Source organism: Bipolaris victoriae (assembly GCF_000527765.1).
Source record: "Bipolaris victoriae FI3 unplaced genomic scaffold scaffold_37, whole genome shotgun sequence".
In the NCBI taxonomy this organism is placed as follows: domain Eukaryota; kingdom Fungi; phylum Ascomycota; class Dothideomycetes; order Pleosporales; family Pleosporaceae; genus Bipolaris; species Bipolaris victoriae.
In genome coordinates, this window is record NW_014575355.1 from 145,011 (window position 1) to 166,298 (window position 21,288).

Here is a 21,288-nt window from a genome sequence, read left to right on the forward strand (position 1 = left end):
TTCACTATGCAAAATTTCACTGAACGAAATGGCCAAGTCGATTGGCGTACTATATCAGACGATCAAGTTGTATGTAATAGTTCTTGACTTCAGTTTCATGGCCTATAAAATGGGAAACAAATTGATAATACAATGCATCATTCTCAAATAGCGAAAGGAACTTTACGTAGTCTACCATATGCGATTACATATCAATGCACCAGTTGTTCTCTACAGCTAGCCCTTCATCGAATCAGAGGCGCGAAGCGAGAAAATGAATCAAGGCTTTTTGTCTTCGTCATTTTCAAACATCAAATACCGATATGACCTGCTACACATAGATACGAGCTTTGAATATTGAATGCGAACATCACTGTTTGCACAGCTATGTTCTAGGGAACATGTTTGGAATACGAAACTCTTCGAACAGTAACTGGATATTTCTCGTCATGTAAGGCGAAGCGATTGATTGAAGACAAATTCAGTTGACAATTGAGAAGTGTAAATAACGGTGTGTACGCTTTTGCCGCTGAAGAGACACATTTGTTAACCAAGTGTGTCGTTACTGAATCTTCCACGAGCTGTGCTGACAACCTTTCGTGTATGCAATCAAACCAAACATTCTGGAATAATTGCTCACAGCGGCATACAAAACAAACAATAAGGATCTTGACAAAGTAGAATACCACATTACAACTTAGAATGATATTCTTAAGCCACTAATCCGAGTTTATTTCTAATTTTAACCTAAAACGCATCGCTATATGTACAAAAAACACAATCTACCTCTCCTTCAGCAAATTCTCCGCAACATCTCTGAGTACAAACTTCCTAATCTTGCCACTACCCGTCAGCGGAACCTCAGCATCGCAATCCTCTCCCAACCAAAAGATATGCACGGGGGCCTTATGCCTACCCAGCACTTTCCTGACCCAGCCCTGTACGTCAGCAAGATCAGGTTTCGGCGTATCTGTCTCGTGAAGCAAAAACGCCACAGGAACTTCCACCAAGCGGGGATGCGAAACACCAACGACAATCGCACGTGCGATAGACGGGTGTTCAACAAGCCGCTCTTCAATCTCAAGAGGATATATATTCTCGCCTCCTATTTCACACACATCAGCACTTCTCAGTACATAGAAAGGACAAAAGACAAAAACGTACCTCTAATGATAATATCCTTGAACCGCCCCGTAATCGTACAATACCCATCGACATCCAACACCGCCTCATCCCCGGTATGCAACCACGGCTCGCCATACTCATCGTTGACAATAAGCTCAGCCGTCTTTTCCGGGTTCTCCCAATAACCTCTACAAACCTGGTATCCAGCGACGCAAAGCTCGCCTCTCACGCCAATGGGCACAACGCGGTCGTTGCGGTCTACAATCTTGACTTTGGCATGCGGCAGCACGGTACCGACGGTAGTCAAGCGGGCATGCAGCGAATCCGTAGTATGAGCATTGAAAACGGTTGGACTTGCCTCTGTGAGTCCGTACGAGGATGTAAAGTCCGTCATGCCGAGTTCGGAGACCATGCGCTCCATGAGCCATTTGGGAACGGGACTGCCGGCTACGATGCCAGTGCGTAGTTTGCTTTGCCAGCCCGCGGGGCGCGGGACGTCCATTATGGATTCCATCATTGCGGGGACGCCGTGGAGCGCGGTGCAGTTCTCGGTGGAGATGGCGTGCATGCAGGCGATGGGGTCGAAGGCTTCGGCTGGGAAGACGATGGTGGAGCCGTGGGTTAGGACGGCGAGGACACCGAGGGTGAGGCCGAAGCAGTGGAAGAGGGGAGGTGGACAGCAGAGGGTGTCCGAGGGGCTGAGTTGCATGCGGTCGCCGATGAAGCGGGAGTTGTTGATGAGGTTGCTGTGGGGTGAGTTTGTTAGTTTGGCTGGGCATACATCGAAGCGTGTGGAGGAAAGAAGAAGGGAAGGGAGAAGACTAACTAGTGTGTTAACATGGCTGCTTTTGGCTTGCCTGTGCTTCCACTGGTGAACTGTAGGTTTGCTACGTCATGAGGACTTATTATGCCGTCAAAGATGTCGAGGATGTGCTCGGGAATGTATTGAGCGTTGTCGATGAACGAAGAGTAAGTGGTAAAGGAGTCATTTTGACCTCGTATTAAACATACGGTCTTGAGATCTGGGAGAACTGATGCTATGTCTTTTTGACTCAGTCTTTTCAGTAATGGGATGTTGTCGAATCGGGCAATGTTAGGGGTAGTGAATAGAATTCTGCACTCTGCTTTCGTTAGCCTTCCCAAAAGATTTCTGGGATTGATGTTTGGAAAAAAGACGTACTTGTATGCTTCAAAGCAAACTCCATCTCCGTTGCAGTATAGGTATTGTTGAGAGTGACGCATATCGCACCGACTCTTGCACAGGCAAAGAATAATGCAATGTACCTTTCACAGTTCCCGCTCATGATACCTATCCTATCTCTTGGTCGAACTCCTTCTTTCAACAACGCTCTGGCCAACAAGCTTGATTCTGCCCATAGTTTCTGGTACGTCCAACGCGCACCAGTCCATGGTATGACGACAGCTTCGTTGCTGGGGTAATGTGCGGCTTGTTGTTGGAGTAGTTGAGAGAGTGTTAATTGAACCAGTGGCGGGTCGAGGGGCCCTGTGACGATGGAAAGGTTGGGATATGGTGGAAGATCGTAAGGGTCGATCTGGAGAAGTGTTTGGTTGAGACGATGCAAAGCGTCGTTTCGAGATTGGTCGTAGATTTCCGCCATTATGGCTAGGGGTTCTTACTGGTTCTTGCTATAGCAAAATATTGGTAGCATAACAAGCAATAATGGCCAAGGAATCAAGAAGAAGTGAATTGTTCGATAGCAGTTGTGATGAATGGGATCAATCAACTGGGCACATAGGCAATGGAACACAAACGACGTGAGATACCGAAAAGAAGCCGTGTCGTATGGCACTTGGAAGCAATCGAAAGACTGATGCCAACCCCTCAAGGCACTTTCTGGTTCAATTTGCCCCCGGTAGCAACGAGGGTGATGATGAGTATTTCGCCGATTGCTCGGATCTAAGGACAAGAGCGGAATGAGCCATCCTGTGTGCCACATTTCCTGCGTCTTGGACACACACGCACAAGGGCGTTAGGCATTGCCCGGGTCGGATGATGCTTGATCCGGAGTAGTGTAGAGAGTACGAGAAGTATCGACATTACAGAGTCAAATGATCCACCAGCTTATCTCCTGCTCTTTCCGACACAATGCAACTAGCAGCGCCACGGCATGGCCCAGCATGGGTCTCCACACGATGGCGAGGATCCTATTTCGAAGGAAGGGCGATCGTCCAAAGCCGTCGTCAAGCCGCGAAGTTCTAGCCGCGTCTGGTGACAGCAAGGGGCGTGCTCATCCCTGTCGTCACAGCAGCCAGCGAAGGACCGCCTTTCATCTCATCTGATAAGATCAATTACCGCTCATGGCTGGTGCGATGTCGGTGAGGGTCGAATGGAATGCTTCAATAGTGGGCGCATTGACGTTGCAAAATTTTATCAGATCAAACGTAACTTTTATCAGATCAAAAGTTAGCGTCGCCACATGGGGTATTGCGTGGAGACAGGGTCGGCTGGGAAGACCGACTAGTGGCTGGGCGAACATCATGGAGCGTTATCAGATCCGCTGGCCTGCCTCATCAGGCATTGTCACGTCATGCTGGCGCTTCGAGTAAATTTTTTTTTCTCGCGGAGCTTTGCACAAGTTGGAAACATCAAGTGGAGTGGCTATGCCCATTGGGACTTGCCGGCTGCAATGCCGTTACGTCTTGCAATCCACCACCGCACTCCCATACACCCCATCGTCGGATTAGTGCGCCAATATCCGAGCAATAAGGCCGCTCGGTTCTGCTCGCACGGCCAGTTCACACCCTCTTGTGGCGCTACGCACAGGACGGATCAGATAAAAATTTGCGGCTAAATGTCTGATCCGCATTTTGCATGTGGGATGCAGCGCGGGGGGGGGGGGGGCATGGCTGTCATCACATGTTTTGTGACGGACATGCAAATACTCTCTAATGTCGGGTATGAGTCGTCCCCTGGTACAGACGAAGCTACACATACTCTAGAATATGAGCATTCCGGAATTCAGGAGAAGCAGCATGCACGGATGGTGAGTGTTCCAACGATTGCATATTGTCGTGTATAGTATTGATTGATGATGTGTTATTATGAGATATCAAAGGGAAAAAGCGCTACGTGATCAATTACAATTTGGCACCTGCGTCGAGACTCGGCCTGACCTTCTTCTCTCCATCCCATGTGAATGGGCTCAGAGTGAAGAACTTCTCCCTGTTAACCATCATGAGTGCACTCCTTTTGTGCGGGAGGTCCATAAGCTTTTCAACGTGGAAACCATGGGCAAAGTCATAAGCCAGAACAGTACTGCTTGTGGCTGCCGGCTCTCCCACTAGGTTCCATGTGCGCGGCTCGTCCAGGAACATGTAGTGCATTAGGCCCGACCACCATGCAGAGACACGGTATGGGCCTCTGAATCTTACATCCCCTACCAAGGAGTGTCTTCCCCGATCGTACGGCGACGATTGGTAGTGGGCGCCCATGTGATCCTCCTATATGTTTGTTAGTACGTAATTACATGACGGCAAGCAGAAATAAACACCTACCATTGCCCAATATACTTCAAAATAAGCAAAGAGAATATCGTCAAACGCGGCAAACATGGTGAGCACGTGGGGGTCCTCGTGCAGTTTGCGGAGATATTCGCGGTGCTGATCAAGGGTACCGGTCTCATTCCAGCCAGCAGCTACACGTGGGTCATTCTGCCACTTGTTGAATAAGCGGAGATGCTCATCGTTGGTGTAGTCAAGAGCCACCATGGTAAAGTGTTCCTTCAAATGTGGTATCCATCGGCTATAGATGATGGACCCTGGCTCTGGCTTGGGCTCCCGAACAGGATGCATAGTATGTCGGGGCAAAGCTGGAAATTGAGTACTTGGTGCATTCTGAAATGGAAAGGGGGGGTACTGTCTGCTGGCTGGCTTGCCGGAGGCATCGAGGTGTGGCGCCCACACCGGGCGGGCTCCGAACGGAGATGCGGCACCCTGCCAAAAGGTGCCTCGGAAGAGAAGATGACCGTCTTGAGGTGCTTCTGCTCTAGACGGTTTAGGATGTGGGTGGAAGAGACCAGTGACATACAGTTCATGAGCTAGTGACTTGGAATCCTTGCCGGAGAGAATAACGCGGAAATTCTCTACTAGAGGATGCAGTGAGACCAACGCATAAGCGATGAGCCAGACCTGCGGAACTGTAGGTCTATCCTGGTTCCAGGTAACAGTTACATGGGGTGATCGTCGAGCGCGTGCCCAAGAACTGTTGTCTCCCTTTGATGGCACACTGTCTTGGCTCGGTGAACCGATGCCACTGAACGAGATATCTTCATTGTGCAATACAACTGGAGGAGTGACCTCCTTGCCAGTTGTGTTCGCCGAGGAAATCCGGATCTTGTTGTTGGTAGGTTTTCCTTTGGGAGCGTCATTGACGACTGCGTATGCCGTAAGATATGGGTGAGGAAGTTTGAGAATGAATGGCTCTTCTGCCGCAGTTGGCTTCGTTTGTTGGCTCATTTTCGAGTATTGGATTTTGCGCTGGTAGAAGGGGAGACCCAAGAAGATTGTATAAAGAGCCTTTTCATAGCCGGGATGTGTTGCTTGAAGGCATTCAACTTGGATACAGCTGCCCCGGGCAGTTTAACCGAGGTTGTCCCTAGTAACCGGAACGAAATATGTGGGTATGCTAGCCATTGACGGGCAGCAATTGCCAGCGCTTGCGTGGGTGGCCGTGGTACGATGAACGTCCCGGGTGGGTGGCTGATCGCACTATGTGGGTCTTATGCTGCCACCCTCAAACCCATGCAAGTTGTCGTACATGTGTGGCGTGCATTTACAGCCCATCCATGCGGCCCACACTAGCTGTCGGTGACATCGTTGTTTTGAGCCTGGATATCGGGGTGTCTGGCCGTTGCTGGATAAAGCTCGGATCTTTTTGTTCTACGTACGAGTTGTGCATGATCGCTGCTGTGGTATGAAATTAAACTGCTAGTGTCGTATCACGTTTTAGAACTTGCAGCTTTCAAACATAACAGCGCGTGGTGTCTGTCCTTGTTCTATCATCTTCCACACACAATAACTTCCGCCGAAGAAACAAGCAGCACTATGAACACAGCACCAGTTTCATCGATGGCGCAACCTACCCCTTTGTATGACCTCGTTTGCATTGGCTTCGGGGCAGCGCAGCTGGCTACGGCTATTGCGAATAGTGAGTCTCGAGCACCGTTGAAAGTGCTTTTCATCGAAAAGAAGCCGTCATTCTCATGGGGCTCGACTTCAAATTTATCAAGGACACGAATGGAAAGCCCATTCATGTACGACCTGGCAACACTTCGGAATCCGAGAACAGCCTTTAGCTACGTCAACTACCTTCTAAATCGCAAGCGGCTTATCGAGTTTGCAAACTCCGACCGTCTCAATCCTTTGAGAGAGGAATTTGCCGACTACATGAAGTGGAGTGCTGAGCATTTCAAGAACGACGTACGATATGGTAGCGAAGTTGTCGGGGTAGCCCCAGAAGTCGAAAGAGATGTTGTACAAGGCTGGAAGGTAGCCGTCAAAGATAATACTGGAAAAACATGGGTGGTGCGAGCGAGGAGCGTTGTTGCACCGTCTCCGTCCCGGACCAGTGGACCAACCGCACAATCACTACCGACAACAAACTTCTTAGCGGGCCAGCGTATCATTTCCATGGACGATTATCCTTCACGAAGAAACGAGCTGCGAGGTGCCAATGAGCCACGACTCAACGTATCCGTAGTCGGCTCTGGCGAGAATATGGTAGAAATCGTAGATGATCTACTATCTTGTCCTCGCCTGGGCAACATTACAGTGGTTACGGAAAGCGATTCGCTTGCTCCGTTGAGGATCCTGGACGATGCAAAGCCCCCACAACCCCAGCTGTGCTCGATCTGGGCGAAGCCGACAAGCTGTCAGACGCCGTCTGTCACGGAAGCACCAGAGCACATTCAGAGAGTTTACATGCGTGCCTACGAGAAGCAAGTCCAATCCAAGGGCGAGTTCAGACTCCGCGTCATTATCGGAAAAGACTCCTCTGCTGCATGCTCGGGCTCCGATGTCATCATCAGAGACACGGCGACAAGCCCCTTTTCAAACTCTACCCTGTTCCAGAGCGTGGATTCGATCATCCTAGGCTGTCGGCCCAAGGGAGAAAGCCTGGAAGAGGTGCAGTTCAAGCGCGGCGCTATTGCAGAGGGTTGTCGGCTGTGGTTGGTGTCCTCAAAGTCCGATGGAGGGCGGACACTGGCCAAGGACGTAGCGTTGATGGCTGGAGAAATTGTGCGCCAGGCATCCAAAGGGTCCAAGGAGGTAGGGGATGGTGCTGCATCGGTCCAAGTGCAAGCAAGGATATAGAGTGAACGACGTGGGTGGCGGTTGTCCAAAACGGTGTAGAGCTAGCGAAATTTTTATCTGATCTTCTGAGTAATCCGTGCGGCCCGTGCGTCAGTTACACTTGTTGCACTGACCATGTCCGAATATCGCCTGCTGCCAAGTCACACACACAGACGTCCATTCTCCACTACCCAAGCTCAGCCCACATTGGCACCATGCAACGTGCCTACTCTACGAATCCTCTAGTACTATTGCATCTACCACGCATTGATTTCACGTGATGCCATTCCCAATGGACACGCCGCGAGCAATTTCCACCGCCCGCCCCGTGTCGATCCTGGCCGTCGCCTCTCAGTGGAGCCATGGCGCCCAGCTGCCCATATGCAGGTGTCCTCGCACAGCTTCATGAAATCGTACGGCAAGAGACACCTCCTCATCAGCAGTTGAACACTCTTTGTATGTTCCATGCCCATCAGCATGCCCTCACGGGCCTCTATTAAGCCCTTCTTCGGCTTCCTCCATCTTCTCTTTTACGCGGATCCGACATGGCTCGACAGGATACTTGTTCTCGTTGGCAGCATAGCTGCCATCGCAGCAGGCGTGCCATTCCCACTCATAGGAATTGTCTTCGGCCAACTCGTCGATGAAATCAATACGGTGACCTGTAACAACCAGGCTGGCGGCTCCACACCATCTGAGGAATCTAATATCACACCCAAAATTCTCCTCCTGGTCTATATCGCCATTGCCAGTTTTGCCTGCATCTACACGCATCTGGTATGCTGGAATCTAGCTTCCCAGAGGTTGGCTCAACGTGTTCGGGATCGCTACCTCCGCAATCTCCTACGACAAGATATGACCTTTTTCGATAAACTCCAAGCCGGTGAAGTATCTTCTCGTCTGAATGGGGACATTCAGGCAATCGAAAGTGGTACCGGTGAAAAGGTTGGCGTTGCTCTGACTTGCATATCCTTCTGTGTCACAGCATACATAGTCGGCTTCATCAAAAATGCTGAGCTAGCGGGTATGCTCGTGTCTCTGATCCCTGCGTTCTTGCTCATGGCAGTAATTGGAGGCCACTTCGTCGGAAAGTATAGTACCAAGTTGGCGGAATGCTTTGGATCCGCTAGCGCCATCGCGTCTGAAGCTCTTAGCCATGTCGGTCTTGTCCATGCTCTTGGGGCCAATACCAGACTGGAAGAGAAGTTCAAGGGACATTTGGAAAGTGCACGAGATCAGGGAATCAAGAAAGCAACTGCTGCTGCTATTCAGGCTGGGCTGCTCTATTTCATTGCTTTCTCAGCTAGTGCACTTGGTTATTGGCAGGGTAGTCGCAGAGTTGCAGATTCTCTTGGGGGCAAGGGTAGTGCGACTATTGGAGAGATCTACACAGTCACATTTATTCTCTTAGATGGTAAGCTCGATACCTAGATTTGCGAATTTCATATATTAACGTTGGAAATCTAGGTGCTATTGTTCTGAGTCAGATTGCGCCCATGCTACCACTGTTCGGAGGGGCCATAGCTGCATTCGAGCGATTGCGAAAAGACATTGAAACCGAACCCACCATCGACAACACCTCCACCACTGCGGAGAAGCTTTCCAAAGCAGACGGAGAGATTGAGTTTCGCGATGTGGCTTTTACATACCCATCCCGGCCTGATCATCCTGTGCTGAACAGCATCTCCTTGAAATGTGAAGCCGGTGCGTATACTTCGCTCATGATGAAATTTCTCATCTCGCCTCCCAAATTTCGAAATGCCTAGAGTGCTAACTAAATGGTTCCCTAGGCCAACTGACCGCCATTGTTGGACTGTCTGGAAGCGGAAAATCGACAGTGGCGAGTTTGATTAGTCGATTCTATGACCCACAGTCAGGAGATGTGCTCCTTGATGGCCGTAATATCAAAGACATCAACATAAAAAATCTCCGAGGCTTCATCAGTCTAGTCCAACAAGAACCATCGCTCTTGGATCGCTCCATTCTTGAGAATATCGCCCTCGGCTTAGTCAACTCTCCACCTCATGCTCATCTAGAGAAGACCTTGTTGAGTGGAGTTCTTGCTGGGGTCGCTGAAGATATCAGGAAAGGAAATCAACTCAATGAAGCAGCCGAGAAAGCTGGTAAAGAGGTGAGTTATGTTTTGAAAGAATCAAAATTCAAAAGTCGCTGTGCTAAGACAAATATACCCAGGTTGTGGAGATTGTGCAACTAGTGCAACACGCCGCCGATCTCGCCGACGTGGCAATATTCATCGACAGGCTAGAATTCGGATTTGGTACCTCTGTCGGCTCAAGCGGAAGTCTTGTTAGTGGCGGGCAAAAGCAACGAATCGCCCTTGCTCGAGCGCTCGTTCGGGACCCTAGGATTCTCATTCTAGATGAGGCCACTGCAGCTCTGGATTCCGCAAGCGAGCAGCGCATCCAGGCCGCTATTGAACGCGCCTCTGCGGGAAGAACTGTGATTTCAATCGCGCATCGACTTTCAACGATCAGAGCTGCTTCTAAGATCATTGTCATGAAAAAGGGCAATATTTTGGAGCAAGGTACTCATGAAGAACTTTTGGAATTGGACGGATCATATGCGGACATGGTCCGATTACAGACTGTCAAGACAGAGGATGGTCCTTCCAGCTCCAGAGCCAGTCTGGAATCGCGTGATGTCGATACTCTGTCGGACGAAAAACAGACAATGAAAGCGCAAGAAGCTGACCCTACGCCCGTAAACGACTTGAGCAACTCAGACTCTGTCGAACCAATCAAAGGCGCCGTTATTGCGGGATCTATCAGGAAAACGATGCTCCCCTTGACCCGGCCATATACGCTTCTTATCCTGTTAGCGTTCTTCGCAGCGTTGATAGTCGGCGGCCAATATTGTGGCTCTGGTCTTCTCTTCGGTAACATTATGGGCCTTATGGCTCCCTGTAATGATCCAGACTACATTCGCTCCCGAGGCGAGCTGCTCTCCGGGCTTTGGTTCATGTTAGCCTGCATCGCTTTCCTTGCCAATTTCACCAGCTGGGCGGCGTTTGGTCTTCTCTCGGAACGGTTGATCTACAAGGTTCGTAACCTAACTCTGCAGACACTCCTTCACCAACCTCTGCAATGGCATGAGTCTGAGGCGAGAAATCCTTCAATGTTACTTGAGTACATCACCAAAGATGGAAACTCACTAGCAGGATTCAGCGGTTCCATCGTCGGGACTTTGTTTTCCGTTGTGGTCAACTTTGTAGCCGCCATCGTCCTGTCGCACATCATCGCATGGCGGATTGCAATCGTATGCCTCGTGGTAGTGCCTCTGCTTCTTGGCGCCGGGTATATGCAGTTACGCGCAATTGGTCGCTTCGCTGTCAAGCACGCTGGCGCATTTTCGTCGTCGATTGGTGTTACAACTGAAGCGATCTCGAACATCAAAACAGTGCATGCTCTTTCAATCGAGGATGAAATCCTACAGACGTACCGAAGATCTCTCAAGGCTCCCAGAAAGGAAATGGTCCAACAAAGTTTCAAGACGAATGTCTGGTTAGCTGTCGCCAACTCCTGTGGTAGCTTCATCTACGCCTTTGCCTATTGGTGGGGATCAAAGAACATCATCGAGGGAAGGTACACCCAGACTCAGTTTTTCATCATACTTATTGCAATGCTCATCTCCGCCCAGCTCTGGGGTCAGCTATTTACGCTCGCCCCAGAAATCGCAAAGGCAAAGAGTGCCATCTCACGCATATGCGGGCTCATTGAACTGGGAACAGACGCATCCGGCGTAAGAAATGGAAAAGCTACACCCAATAACGACTTCCAGGAGAAAGGAGACGATGTTGAGGCGCTGGCTGAGTCAACTTCACCAACATCAGCACAAGGCGGCGCTAGGGTTGTATTCCGAGATGTTGGATTTTCCTACCCAGCTCGTCCTGGTGTTCCAGTTCTTACATCACTGTCTTTCTCAACACAACCAGGCCAGTTTTGTGCTCTGGTTGGGCCTTCTGGCGCAGGAAAAAGCACTGTACTAGCACTCCTGGAACGATTCTATCTTCCTTCAACGGGCAGCATCTTCATCAATGGTGTTGACATATCGCGTCATCACGGTGCCTCATTCCGGGACGACATTGCTTACGTGCCACAAGAGAATGTACTCTTCCAAGGGAGCATCAAATTCAATATTTCATTGGGAGCGAGACCTGGTCATGTGCCATCAGATGAAGAGATACATGAAGCTTGCAAGTTGGCAAACATTCACGAAACCATCATGGAACTCCCACAGGGATACGACACGGAGTGTGGATCCAGTGGCAACCAACTTTCTGGTGGACAGCGTCAGCGCCTTTCCATTGCGCGAGCTCTGGTACGGAAGCCTAAACTACTTCTCCTCGATGAGAGCACAAGTGCGCTGGATGCGGAAAGTGAAAAGGCCCTGGAACTTGGCCTTGAGCGCGCGGTGAAGGGTCACGGGGTCACAGTAATTGCAATTGCACACCGATTGCGGACGATTGCAAGGGCTGATGTTATATTTTTGGTTGAAGCTGGGAGGGTGGTGGACCAGGGACGGCACGAAGAGCTTGTACAGCGGAGCGAAAGCTACCGTGTCAATGCCCTTCACCAAATGTTGGGATAGATACTATGGTATACTATTTCTAGGTCGTAATAGCACTTATGCCAACTGCACAGCATCTGGCAGCCTCTTCTCTGCGCCTTCTGGTAACCATACGAATAAAGGAAGATTATCATCTACTTTCAAGTCTTTACCTTCTACCGATTTGATACTCTGCAGCGAAGGTTTCAGGTTTTCTTTCAATCTCCTGCAACCCATCTTCTCGTAAAAGCGCACACCGTCTTTTGAGCTTTCAATGTAAACCGGCAGTCCGGTGTTTTGAGAAATAGTAATGCCGTATTGAAAGATTTTTTCCCCGACACCCTTTCGCTGATATTCTGGATGAACGGCTATTACGTGGCCATACATGTACTTTTCGTTGAGCCAGAGCTTCTCTCTAGTCTCCCAAAGCGGGCTGATCAATGCTTCGGCTTGCTTTCGTTCTTTTCCTTCGAGCCAAGACATCTCGCCGCGCTTCCAGTCACTGGGTGTAATGTATATGTCGAAAATTGCCATGCCGACTATCCTATTAGATTCGGTGTCGACACACTTCAAAGTATATTGCGTTTGGCTGGTCTTCCACCACTCTTGAACATGATTCGTGTGCCCCTGTCTTGGCGACATCAGCCCACATTGCAATATTACACGACAGCAAAAGACGGTGGAGAAGACAAGAATGCAGCACACGTACCGAAACTCGGATTTTGGATTGAGCAAATCGGCTTCTGTGGCCGAGGGAAACAAGGCACGTGTAACCGGGTTGTTTTTGAAGGTCTCAAAATACACATCATACACGTCGCTGATGTCGGGTGTAAGAGCGGGTAATACCACAAAACCCATTGTTTTTGGCTGATCGAAGATCGAACTGTTTGGTAGTGTAGACAAGCAGTAAAGGTGGGTCCTAGACCAAATGATCTTCAAGCAGGAGAATAATGGATGAATGATACGACAAGGCTTGACAGCTGTGTGAACAAATCTGTGCAGATTACGATGAAGTATTCACGATCTCGGAGAATGACTACAAAGCTAAGTTTCACACTACAGGTGCCGAGGCTCACGACGCATTCAACATCGGTTAGAAATGTTGAGAGAACGAGCCGGACGAGAATGGCGCGCCTTGTCCGCAAGCATGTCCTGCCGATCACTGAATTGATCACCTGCTCCGCTGCACTAGAAATCGCGCGGAAACTAGCGTTCAATGGCCGTCGGGCTGAGGGAAAAAAATATTGTGCCGTGGACGGACAAATAATCCCTACCGGAGAGACCCTGGACGTGTTGCTATAGTCCATTGCAGTGTCAATCAAAGTTATCAGATCCGCCCTAAGCGAAACTTTACACCTCCCGGGCTAGAGTGTATGACCGAGCCTGAAACCTTGTCAGCTGCGTGGGATGACGAGACCAGCAACAGAGTAAGTATGAATGACCATTACGACATAGGAAGGTCAAGAATATACGCCGCTGATTTCAGATGCAGGTGTGGCAGAGTAATTGACGCTGGGCGTCGGGCGGGCCCCAATCCCAATATTCCCGTGACATTCGGCAGATAATTTTTTCTCAAAGCCATGCAGCACACCCCCCTGGCAGCCAAACGCCATGGATCAGCAAAGTAGGCGGGCCTAAAGCGCATCATTGGCAGCCCTGGAAGGATGCGGAGCCCTTGCCGTTATCAGATGGAACCCATGGGCGTATTTGGCGACGTAACCCTGCATGCGCTTTTCCCAGGCTGGCCGTTCCGTGCTTGCATTGGCCGCCCACCAAATTTATCAGATGAATGCTCATGACGCCACCCATGGGCGCTAAGATTATCTGATCCGCTAAATGTGGGGTGGTTATCCATTGTCAGGAGAGTTTTCATTACAACTAAACCCCGGTACTGTCCTGAGTGTGCTTCTTCCCTGCCCACTTACGTTACAGAATGAGCAATGCAGCCGACTCGAGCTGTCTGCCGGGGCAAATGAGCAGAATTTGCCTTCGTCTGATGTACGAAAGCAGTGGTGCCGACAGCAGTCCGATCAAGAGGCCGCAGCGGACTGATGGACGAAAGCCGGTGTGTCACCCGAACCTGGTGTATGGAGTGCTAGGCCTAACTGCGGGATGAAGACTGAATAGAGAGTGCTGATGCACGGGTGGTCTCGTTATGCATCTTCTTGGAATCATCTACTACTAAAGAGTGGGCTTTTGAGTCGTGCTCCACCAAGATTGACATTATATTCAAACCGCCGACGTCGGGGAACACGTTTATTTCTTAGGTATGAAGAGACCACACTCTAGTCTGGATAACAAGATGCATCTTCCAAACGGCAGAGAAAACACGGTGCGCTTTAGTGGCGTTTCCGAGGAGCCTGCTGCGAAGAAGGTACAGAGCAGCAATGGTCTCGACGCTCAGGAACACGCCTTGCAATCAGAGAACCTCACTGGAGCTAAGCACACAAATGGAAATCCTTCCAAAGCAAATGATATTCAGGTACATCTGCCTAATGGCACAGATCGAGACTCAGTGCTGGACACTGTCCTGACAGCCTGGGCAATACTCATACAACGCTACCAACGAGACATCTTCCACCAGTTCACCTGGGGACAGAAGGACCAAGAAAATGCTGCGATACAGTGCATTTCTGTCGCTGACATCGACTGGGCAAACCAACAAACCGCTGCTAGCCTGAGAACGAAGATCGGCAGCGTCAAGTCGAATCAGTTCACGCTCAATGAGACTACCCTTTTCTTCAATGATGGCACTAATGAAGAGGTACGTCCTACAGTACATTTGAATCAAATCCATAGCTAACAATGCATAGTGGACGTTTGAAGTCTTACTTAATGTTCGACAAGACACATTACACGCCACCTCAACATGGCAAACAACAACCATGTCTCGACATCAAGCTGTTTCACAGCTACACTTTTTTGCTTCGATTCTTGAAACACTTTTCAAAGATGTCGATCATCCGCTCTCCCATTTTCACAATGTCTCAGGAGATGAGCTCGACGAGCTGTGGAGCTGGAATACGCCTCTACAGCCGGAGCTTCGCTTCTGCATGCACGAAAAGGTGTCTGAGAGAGCTGCGTTGCATCCAGAAAAGATTGCTATAGATGCCTGGGATGGCACCTTGACGTATGGCCAAATCGAAGACTACTCTGATAAATTGGCAAAGTTACTGCGATTGCTGGATGACTCGTCCAACCGGATTATCCCAGTGTTGTTCGAAAAGTCGAGATGGACGTCAGTAGCAGTGCTCGCTATCATGAAATCAGGCGCATGCTTTGCACTGCTCGATCCAGCCCAGCCGGAAGGTCGGTTACGAGCGGTGGTCCAGCAAGTCAATGCCAAACTTTTTCTCTCTTCCAAAGCACAATCGGCCCTTGCCGCGCGAGTGGCACCTTCTGCTACCATCATCCCGATATCCAAATCCAAGTTCAACAAAATATTTTCTCCTTATACGGCAGAGCAGCCGAACACTACACTTCCGCCTGTCTCGCCGGATCAGCCATTGTACATTCAATTCACCAGCGGAAGTACAGGTGTTCCCAAGGGATGTATCCTCACCCACAGCCAGTATACGTCTGGTGCGATACCGCGTGCTGCAGCTGTGGGATACTATCCTCATTCTCGCGTACTGGATTTTGCAAGTTATGCTTTCGATGTGTGCATCGACTCCATGCTCTGCACACTGGCGCATGGCGCCACACTCTGCACACCCTCGGATGAGCGACGCATGAACGACATGAGTGGCGCCATGCGTGATATGCGAGTCACCTTTGCCGGTATGACCCCGTCGGTCGCTCGAACCTTGGACGTGGATATTCTGAATAATCTCGAATCTATCGCGCTGGGAGGTGAGGGTGTCTCGATAAGTGACGCCATGTCATGGGGTCAAAGGACCAGAGTCGTAAATGCTTACGGTCCATCCGAGGCGACAGTGGGAGCCACTATCAACGATAATGTAGCTGCCAAACCTTACATCACAATGGGCAAACGCAAGGGCTGCGCCCTCTGGCTTACCGACCCTGAGGATCACAACAAGCTAGTACCTGTTGGTGCAGTTGGCGAGTTGCTGATTGAAGGCCCCATTGTCGGTAATGGTTATCTGAACAACCCGTCCAAGACAAAGGAGGTCTTTATCGAAGACCCTGAGTTCTTGCTCAAAGGAAGTAAGAGCTATCCCGGCCGACATGGACGCATCTACAAGACTGGTGATCTGGTGCGTTTTGACCCAGATGGCAATGGCGAGCCCATCTTCGTCGGACGCCAGGACCAGCAGGTCAAGCTACGCGGACAGCGTATCGAACTGGCTGAAATCGAATTCAACATGCAGAAGCATCTGCCTCCTGATACGCAGCTGGCGGCTGAAGTCATCAAACCAAGTGGTGGCGAGCAGACATTGGTTGCCTTTCTTGTCGAGCAGAAGAAGAACGGAATGCGTCACCTCGACGGCAACGTCTTCGGAAGCTTTACAAATAAGTTCCAGAGCGCACTCAGGGATATGACGAAGCAGCTCTTTGTTGACCTGCCCAGTTACATGATACCCAGTGCCTACATTCCGCTCTGGAAGATGCCTCTGCTCGTCTCATGTAAGACGGATCGGAAGCGGCTGCGTGAGATTGGTGCTTCCGTCACTCGTCAGGATCTCCGCCGCTTCAACTCGGCTGTATCCGAGAAGAAGGAGGCTACAACAGAAATGGAGCTGAAGCTTCAGTCGCTTTGGGCGAAGCTGCTTGGCGGAGACGCTGATTTCAGCGCCAATGACAATTTCTTCAGCATGGGCGGCGACTCTCTGAGAGCAATGAGATTGGTAGCTGCTGCAAGAGATGAAGGAATCGTGTTGAGCGTACCAGATATTATGCTTAACCCGACGCTATCGGCTATGGCTAAAAAGGCCAAGCCAGTCTCTGCAGAAGAGACAAATGAAGTCCTTCCATTCTCGATGATTGGGAAGGATTGGGATGCCGATGCAGCACGGCAAGAGAGCGCGAGGCTTTGCGGCGTTGATGCTGCGAATGTAGAGGATGTTTATCCTTGTACGCCTCTTCAGGAAGGTCTTATTGCCCTGTCCGCCAAGTTCCAGGATGCATACGTTGCTCAGCGTGTTGCGACACTCCCATCAGAAATGGCATTGCGCTTGAAACAAGCGTTCGACACCGCTACGGAAGGCTCACCAATCTTGCGAACGAGGATCGTCAACGTCACTGGTCGTGGCTTGTTCCAAGTTGTACTCAAGGATGGGCAGTTAGTACGCGAGCATGGCACTGATGTCTCTGAGTACCTCAGACTTGATCGGAATGAGCCTATGGATCTGGGGACTGCCTTGTTCCGTTATGGCCTCGTCAAAGAGCCTGGAAGTGACCAGATAAATTTTGTCATCACGATGCATCACGCCGTCTATGATGGATGGTCGATGCCTCTTGTATTCGATCGCATCAATCGTGCTTTCAATGGCCTTGATACCGAGCGACCAACGTCTTTCAAACACTTTATCAAGCATCTCATCAGTCTCGATCCAGCAGATGCTCAAAAATACTGGAAGGAGCGCCTAGAAGGCACAAGCCCCCACCAGTTCCCTCCTTTGCCGCAAAAGGGATACACTACTCAGGCCGACTCCCTGCTTGAACACTACGTTACCGTCCCTACCTCAGCGCATTCCAAGCTTACCCTAGCAACCATCATCCGCGGTGCATGGGCTCTTGTATCATCGCTGTACATGGGCCACCCAGATATTGTCTTTGGCGAAACACTTACCGGTCGCTCCGCACCTGTCCCCGGTATCGAGCAGATTGAAGGGCCAATGATCACAACCATTCCTATCCGCGTCCGCCTTGGTCTCGATCGTCCCATTTCCGAGTACCTCCAAAAGATCCATTCTGCGACCGTAAAACAGATTCCTCATGAGCACTTGGGCCTCCAGAATATCCGCCGTCTGAGCAAGGACGCACGTGTTGCCTGTGACCTTCGTACCGGTCTTGTACTACACCCCAAAGAAGAGGAGAACTGGGGCACAGTCGGTATCGAGACTCCTGCAAACACATTCCTTCCCGCCAATGATGAGGAGGGAGCACGCGAGGCGCTCAAGTTCAACACTTATGCTCTCATGCTGGTCTGCACGCTTGAAGAGAACGGCTTCCTGATCATGGCTAGTTTCGACTCCAACTGCATCAGCAAAGAGGCAATGGAGAGGGCGCTTATTGTACTCGACCGCATTGTTCATGCTTTCTTGGGTAATCCCGAGAGCAAGCTGGGTGATGTAGCAGTCCTAGATCCAGTGGAAGCTCGAGATGCGGAGGCTTTGAGACCAAGGGATGTCATGAGTGACAGTGCACTGGGCATGTCGCCGATTGATGGGCCCGAATCTATGGATGCTAGCTTGAAGGAACTGTCGCCCAGCGAAGAGAAGCTGCGAAGTATACTGAGTCGTATTTTGGGCATGAAGGAAACAGATATCAGGCCAAGTGATAGCTTCTTTGACTTGGGCGGAGATTCTATCGGTGCTATGCGTCTCGTTTCCGATGCCCGCGCTCAAGGCCTCAACCTGACGGTTGCCCAGGTCTTCCAAAGCAGCTCCTTGTCTGACCTGGCCGCTTCAGCAAGCAATGAACGGGAAGAAAAGCTGGCGGAAGTTCTTAGCCGTATCCTAGGTATGGCCAAGACCGATATCAAGAGCAGCGACAGCTTCTTTGAATTGGGGGGTGATTCTATTGGCGCAATGAGGCTGGTCTCGGATGCTCGCGCGCAAGGGCTCAACATCACAGTTGCACAGGTTTTCCAGAGCAAATCTCTTGCCGAGCTTGCTTCATCAGCTGAGGGAGAGGCTCCATCGCAACCCAAGGTTGATGTTGATGCACCTTTCATCGCGCTGGGCAAGGATGCCAACCTCCACAGCCCAGATCGTGTTGGCCTGTACCTTGAGAATCAGGAATGGGAGATCACAAATATCTACCCAACAAGACCACTGCAGCAACTCGCAGTTGAGGGAACTGTGGACCTACCACGATACTCACTGCGTTACGAGCTGATCAAATTTGCAACTCCGATTGACCGTCAGAAGCTGGAGCAAGCATGCCAGGAGCTTGTGGCACGCAATGAGGTTCTGCGCACTGTTTTCGTCAAAGACGACGAGTTGACGCTTGGTGTGGTTCTATCCTCACTGAGAGTGCCCTACACCGAGACTGCAGTCCCAGAAGGTGAAGACGCCGACGCCTTCATCCAGGCAGGCATCAAACAGGACATCGAGGCACCCAAGCCATATGGATCATCTTTTGTCGCCTTCAACCTCTTCACACATACCAACGGCGCCTCCACCCTCGTCTTCCGAATCTCACACGCCCAGTACGACGAAATCTGCCTGCCCATACTCTTTGAGCAGCTCTCCGCTCTCTACTCAGGGATCACAGTCCCCGAAACCGTGCCCTTTAGCAAACACGTCAACCACGTCGTCCTGGACAACATCCCCAAAGCAATCCCATACTGGACGAACCTCCTCTCCGGCTCCGAAATGACCGTCTTGAAACCCAGCATCCCACTCACCCACCGCGGCCCCGCAGACATCTACAGAGAATTCGACATTTCCCGCCGCCCCGCCAACATCACCATCGGCTCTCTCCCCACCGCCGCCTGGGCCCTCGTCCTCTCCCGCCGCCTCAACCTCACCGATGTCGTCTTCGGCGAAGTCGTCTCAGGCCGCAACGTCGGCGCCCCCAACGCCGACCGCATCTTCGGCCCCACATGGCAATACATTCCCTTCCGCGTACCCTTTTCCAAATCCTGGTCCTACCTCGATCTCCTACGCTACGTGCAGCACCAACACATGACCTCCGCCGCGTACGAATCCATGGGCTTCGGCGAGATTGTCAAGAATTGCACAACTTGGAAAGAGGACGAGGTGCAGTGGTTCGATACCGTCGTGCATCAGGCGCCGGCGTGGGTCGAGGAGTTGCCGTTTGGAAATGGCGTCGAGGCGAAGTTTCAGACGCTGTATCCGCATGGTGAGCCGTTGAGAGAGTGGAAGTGTCAGGCGTTTGTGAAGGAGGGGGGGAAGAAGTTGGGGATTGAGATTGTGACGTTTGAGGAGTGGATTGGGGAGGCGGAGGGGGTGTTGGAGGAGGTTGGGAGGGCGTTGGAGTGTTTGATGGAGGGGAGGGCTGGGGAGAATATTTTTTGAGTGTGAGGGGGGGAGAGTGTGAGGTGATTTTTGCTTGATTCTGGGGGCAGCTGATGATAGATTTCGTATGTAAGGTATTTGTAGTTTCTTGTACTTTTTAATGCAATGTTCTTAGTGTTGTGGTTACATACATGTTATATGATTCCATCTGCGTAACCGCTTGTGATGTTTCCTAGAATATTGAAGTTCTCCGGAAATATTGTGTACTTTGTTAAATGAAATCCTACAAGTCCAATATGGTTCACTCACCATAGCCATATCACAGAGCTGTCATGAACGCGGTACCTAAGCACGCAGCGTAACCCCGAATTAAGCTTGAAGCAATTGTGTTTTCCCAGTTACTTTGACAGGAATGCTGTACAAAACCCCGGCATATGTCGCAAAGTCCACCAGCATGCTCTAGCTTAATAGATCGTGGAACACAGTGTGCTTGTTGATGGGTGCGTGTATCATTTATGAAGCGTCGCGCAATATGCGATCGTCAGGTCTTGGTAGAATTAACGGTACCTGTTTGGGTCCTCTATACGTTGCATGACAGCGGGGAGGTGCATATATGTTTAAATTATTATACTCCTGTCCCTCTTGACAAGTCTCCTTAAAGTTATGACGATGAGCAGCATCTGGTATATCAATGTCTTCATCGGGAAACTTGGCATGCATGTCAATAGTAAAGTTTATTACCCTTGTGTTGTTGCAAGGGATCCATCCGATCTATCATTCCCCTGAGCTTCAGTCGTCGTCATGAAATTCGTATGGTACATACGTTTTCTCATTCCCGCAGCGACAGCTATGGCTGGGGGAGTCGAGCACGACGCAGAGGCCATTGCGGGCTCCACCCCAGAACCCCAAGCGAGCGCTTTCAAGTGCGACACCCGTCGAAAATTTTGCCTGGATGAGGTGGTATGGGCAAAAGGTACGTGGCTGTGCATCTCGATTCCACGCAAGCTATCCCTGCTCTCAGGACATGGATGCAAATATAAACTTTTCGGCCCGGCTGGCTTCTTACCAAATGGGTCAAACAGCCGTTCTGATTAGAGCCAGGCGTCGATTTTTAAAGACTATTGCACATATACTGCCGCGAACAATACGAACACGATGCACTTTCCTGCCACGGGTGTATGAGAACGCCATACCCCAC

The 21,288-nt window shown here is 50.5% G+C and overlaps 6 protein-coding genes across 6 annotated transcripts; 3 read left to right on the top strand and 3 right to left on the bottom strand.

Moving 5' to 3' along the window:
• Positions 1–761: 761 nt before the first annotated feature.
• On the bottom strand, positions 762–2,723 carry COCVIDRAFT_97826 (hypothetical protein; the record flags this gene model as incomplete). Its single annotated transcript, XM_014701709.1, has 4 exons — positions 762–1,084; positions 1,144–1,850; positions 1,931–2,225; positions 2,285–2,723. 4 exons carry the CDS (start codon positions 2,721–2,723, stop codon positions 762–764), a joined length of 1,764 nt encoding a protein of 587 aa, XP_014557195.1.
• A 1,480-nt stretch (positions 2,724–4,203) lies between these two features.
• Positions 4,204–5,580, bottom strand: COCVIDRAFT_97701 (hypothetical protein; the record flags this gene model as incomplete). Its single annotated transcript, XM_014701710.1, has 2 exons — positions 4,204–4,566; positions 4,621–5,580. The coding sequence occupies 2 exons, from the start codon at positions 5,578–5,580 to the stop codon at positions 4,204–4,206; spliced, it is 1,323 nt and encodes a 440-aa protein (XP_014557196.1).
• Positions 5,581–6,168: 588 nt separating this feature from the next.
• Positions 6,169–7,437, top strand: COCVIDRAFT_26181 (hypothetical protein; the record flags this gene model as incomplete). The annotated part of the gene is made up of 1 exon (XM_014701658.1): positions 6,169–7,437. One exon carries the CDS (start codon positions 6,169–6,171, stop codon positions 7,435–7,437), a length of 1,269 nt encoding a protein of 422 aa, XP_014557144.1.
• A 444-nt stretch (positions 7,438–7,881) lies between these two features.
• Positions 7,882–12,024, top strand: COCVIDRAFT_97885 (hypothetical protein; the record flags this gene model as incomplete). The annotated part of the gene is made up of 4 exons (XM_014701711.1): positions 7,882–8,830; positions 8,884–9,120; positions 9,207–9,547; positions 9,610–12,024. The coding sequence occupies 4 exons, from the start codon at positions 7,882–7,884 to the stop codon at positions 12,022–12,024; spliced, it is 3,942 nt and encodes a 1,313-aa protein (XP_014557197.1).
• A 36-nt stretch (positions 12,025–12,060) lies between these two features.
• Positions 12,061–12,840, bottom strand: COCVIDRAFT_97748 (hypothetical protein; the record flags this gene model as incomplete). Its single annotated transcript, XM_014701712.1, has 2 exons — positions 12,061–12,613; positions 12,692–12,840. 2 exons carry the CDS (start codon positions 12,838–12,840, stop codon positions 12,061–12,063), a joined length of 702 nt encoding a protein of 233 aa, XP_014557198.1.
• Positions 12,841–14,284: 1,444 nt separating this feature from the next.
• COCVIDRAFT_26184 (hypothetical protein) lies at positions 14,285–20,150 on the top strand (the record flags this gene model as incomplete). The annotated part of the gene is made up of 2 exons (XM_014701659.1): positions 14,285–14,746; positions 14,796–20,150. 2 exons carry the CDS (start codon positions 14,285–14,287, stop codon positions 20,148–20,150), a joined length of 5,817 nt encoding a protein of 1,938 aa, XP_014557145.1.
• Between the last annotated feature and the right edge of the window lie 1,138 nt (positions 20,151–21,288).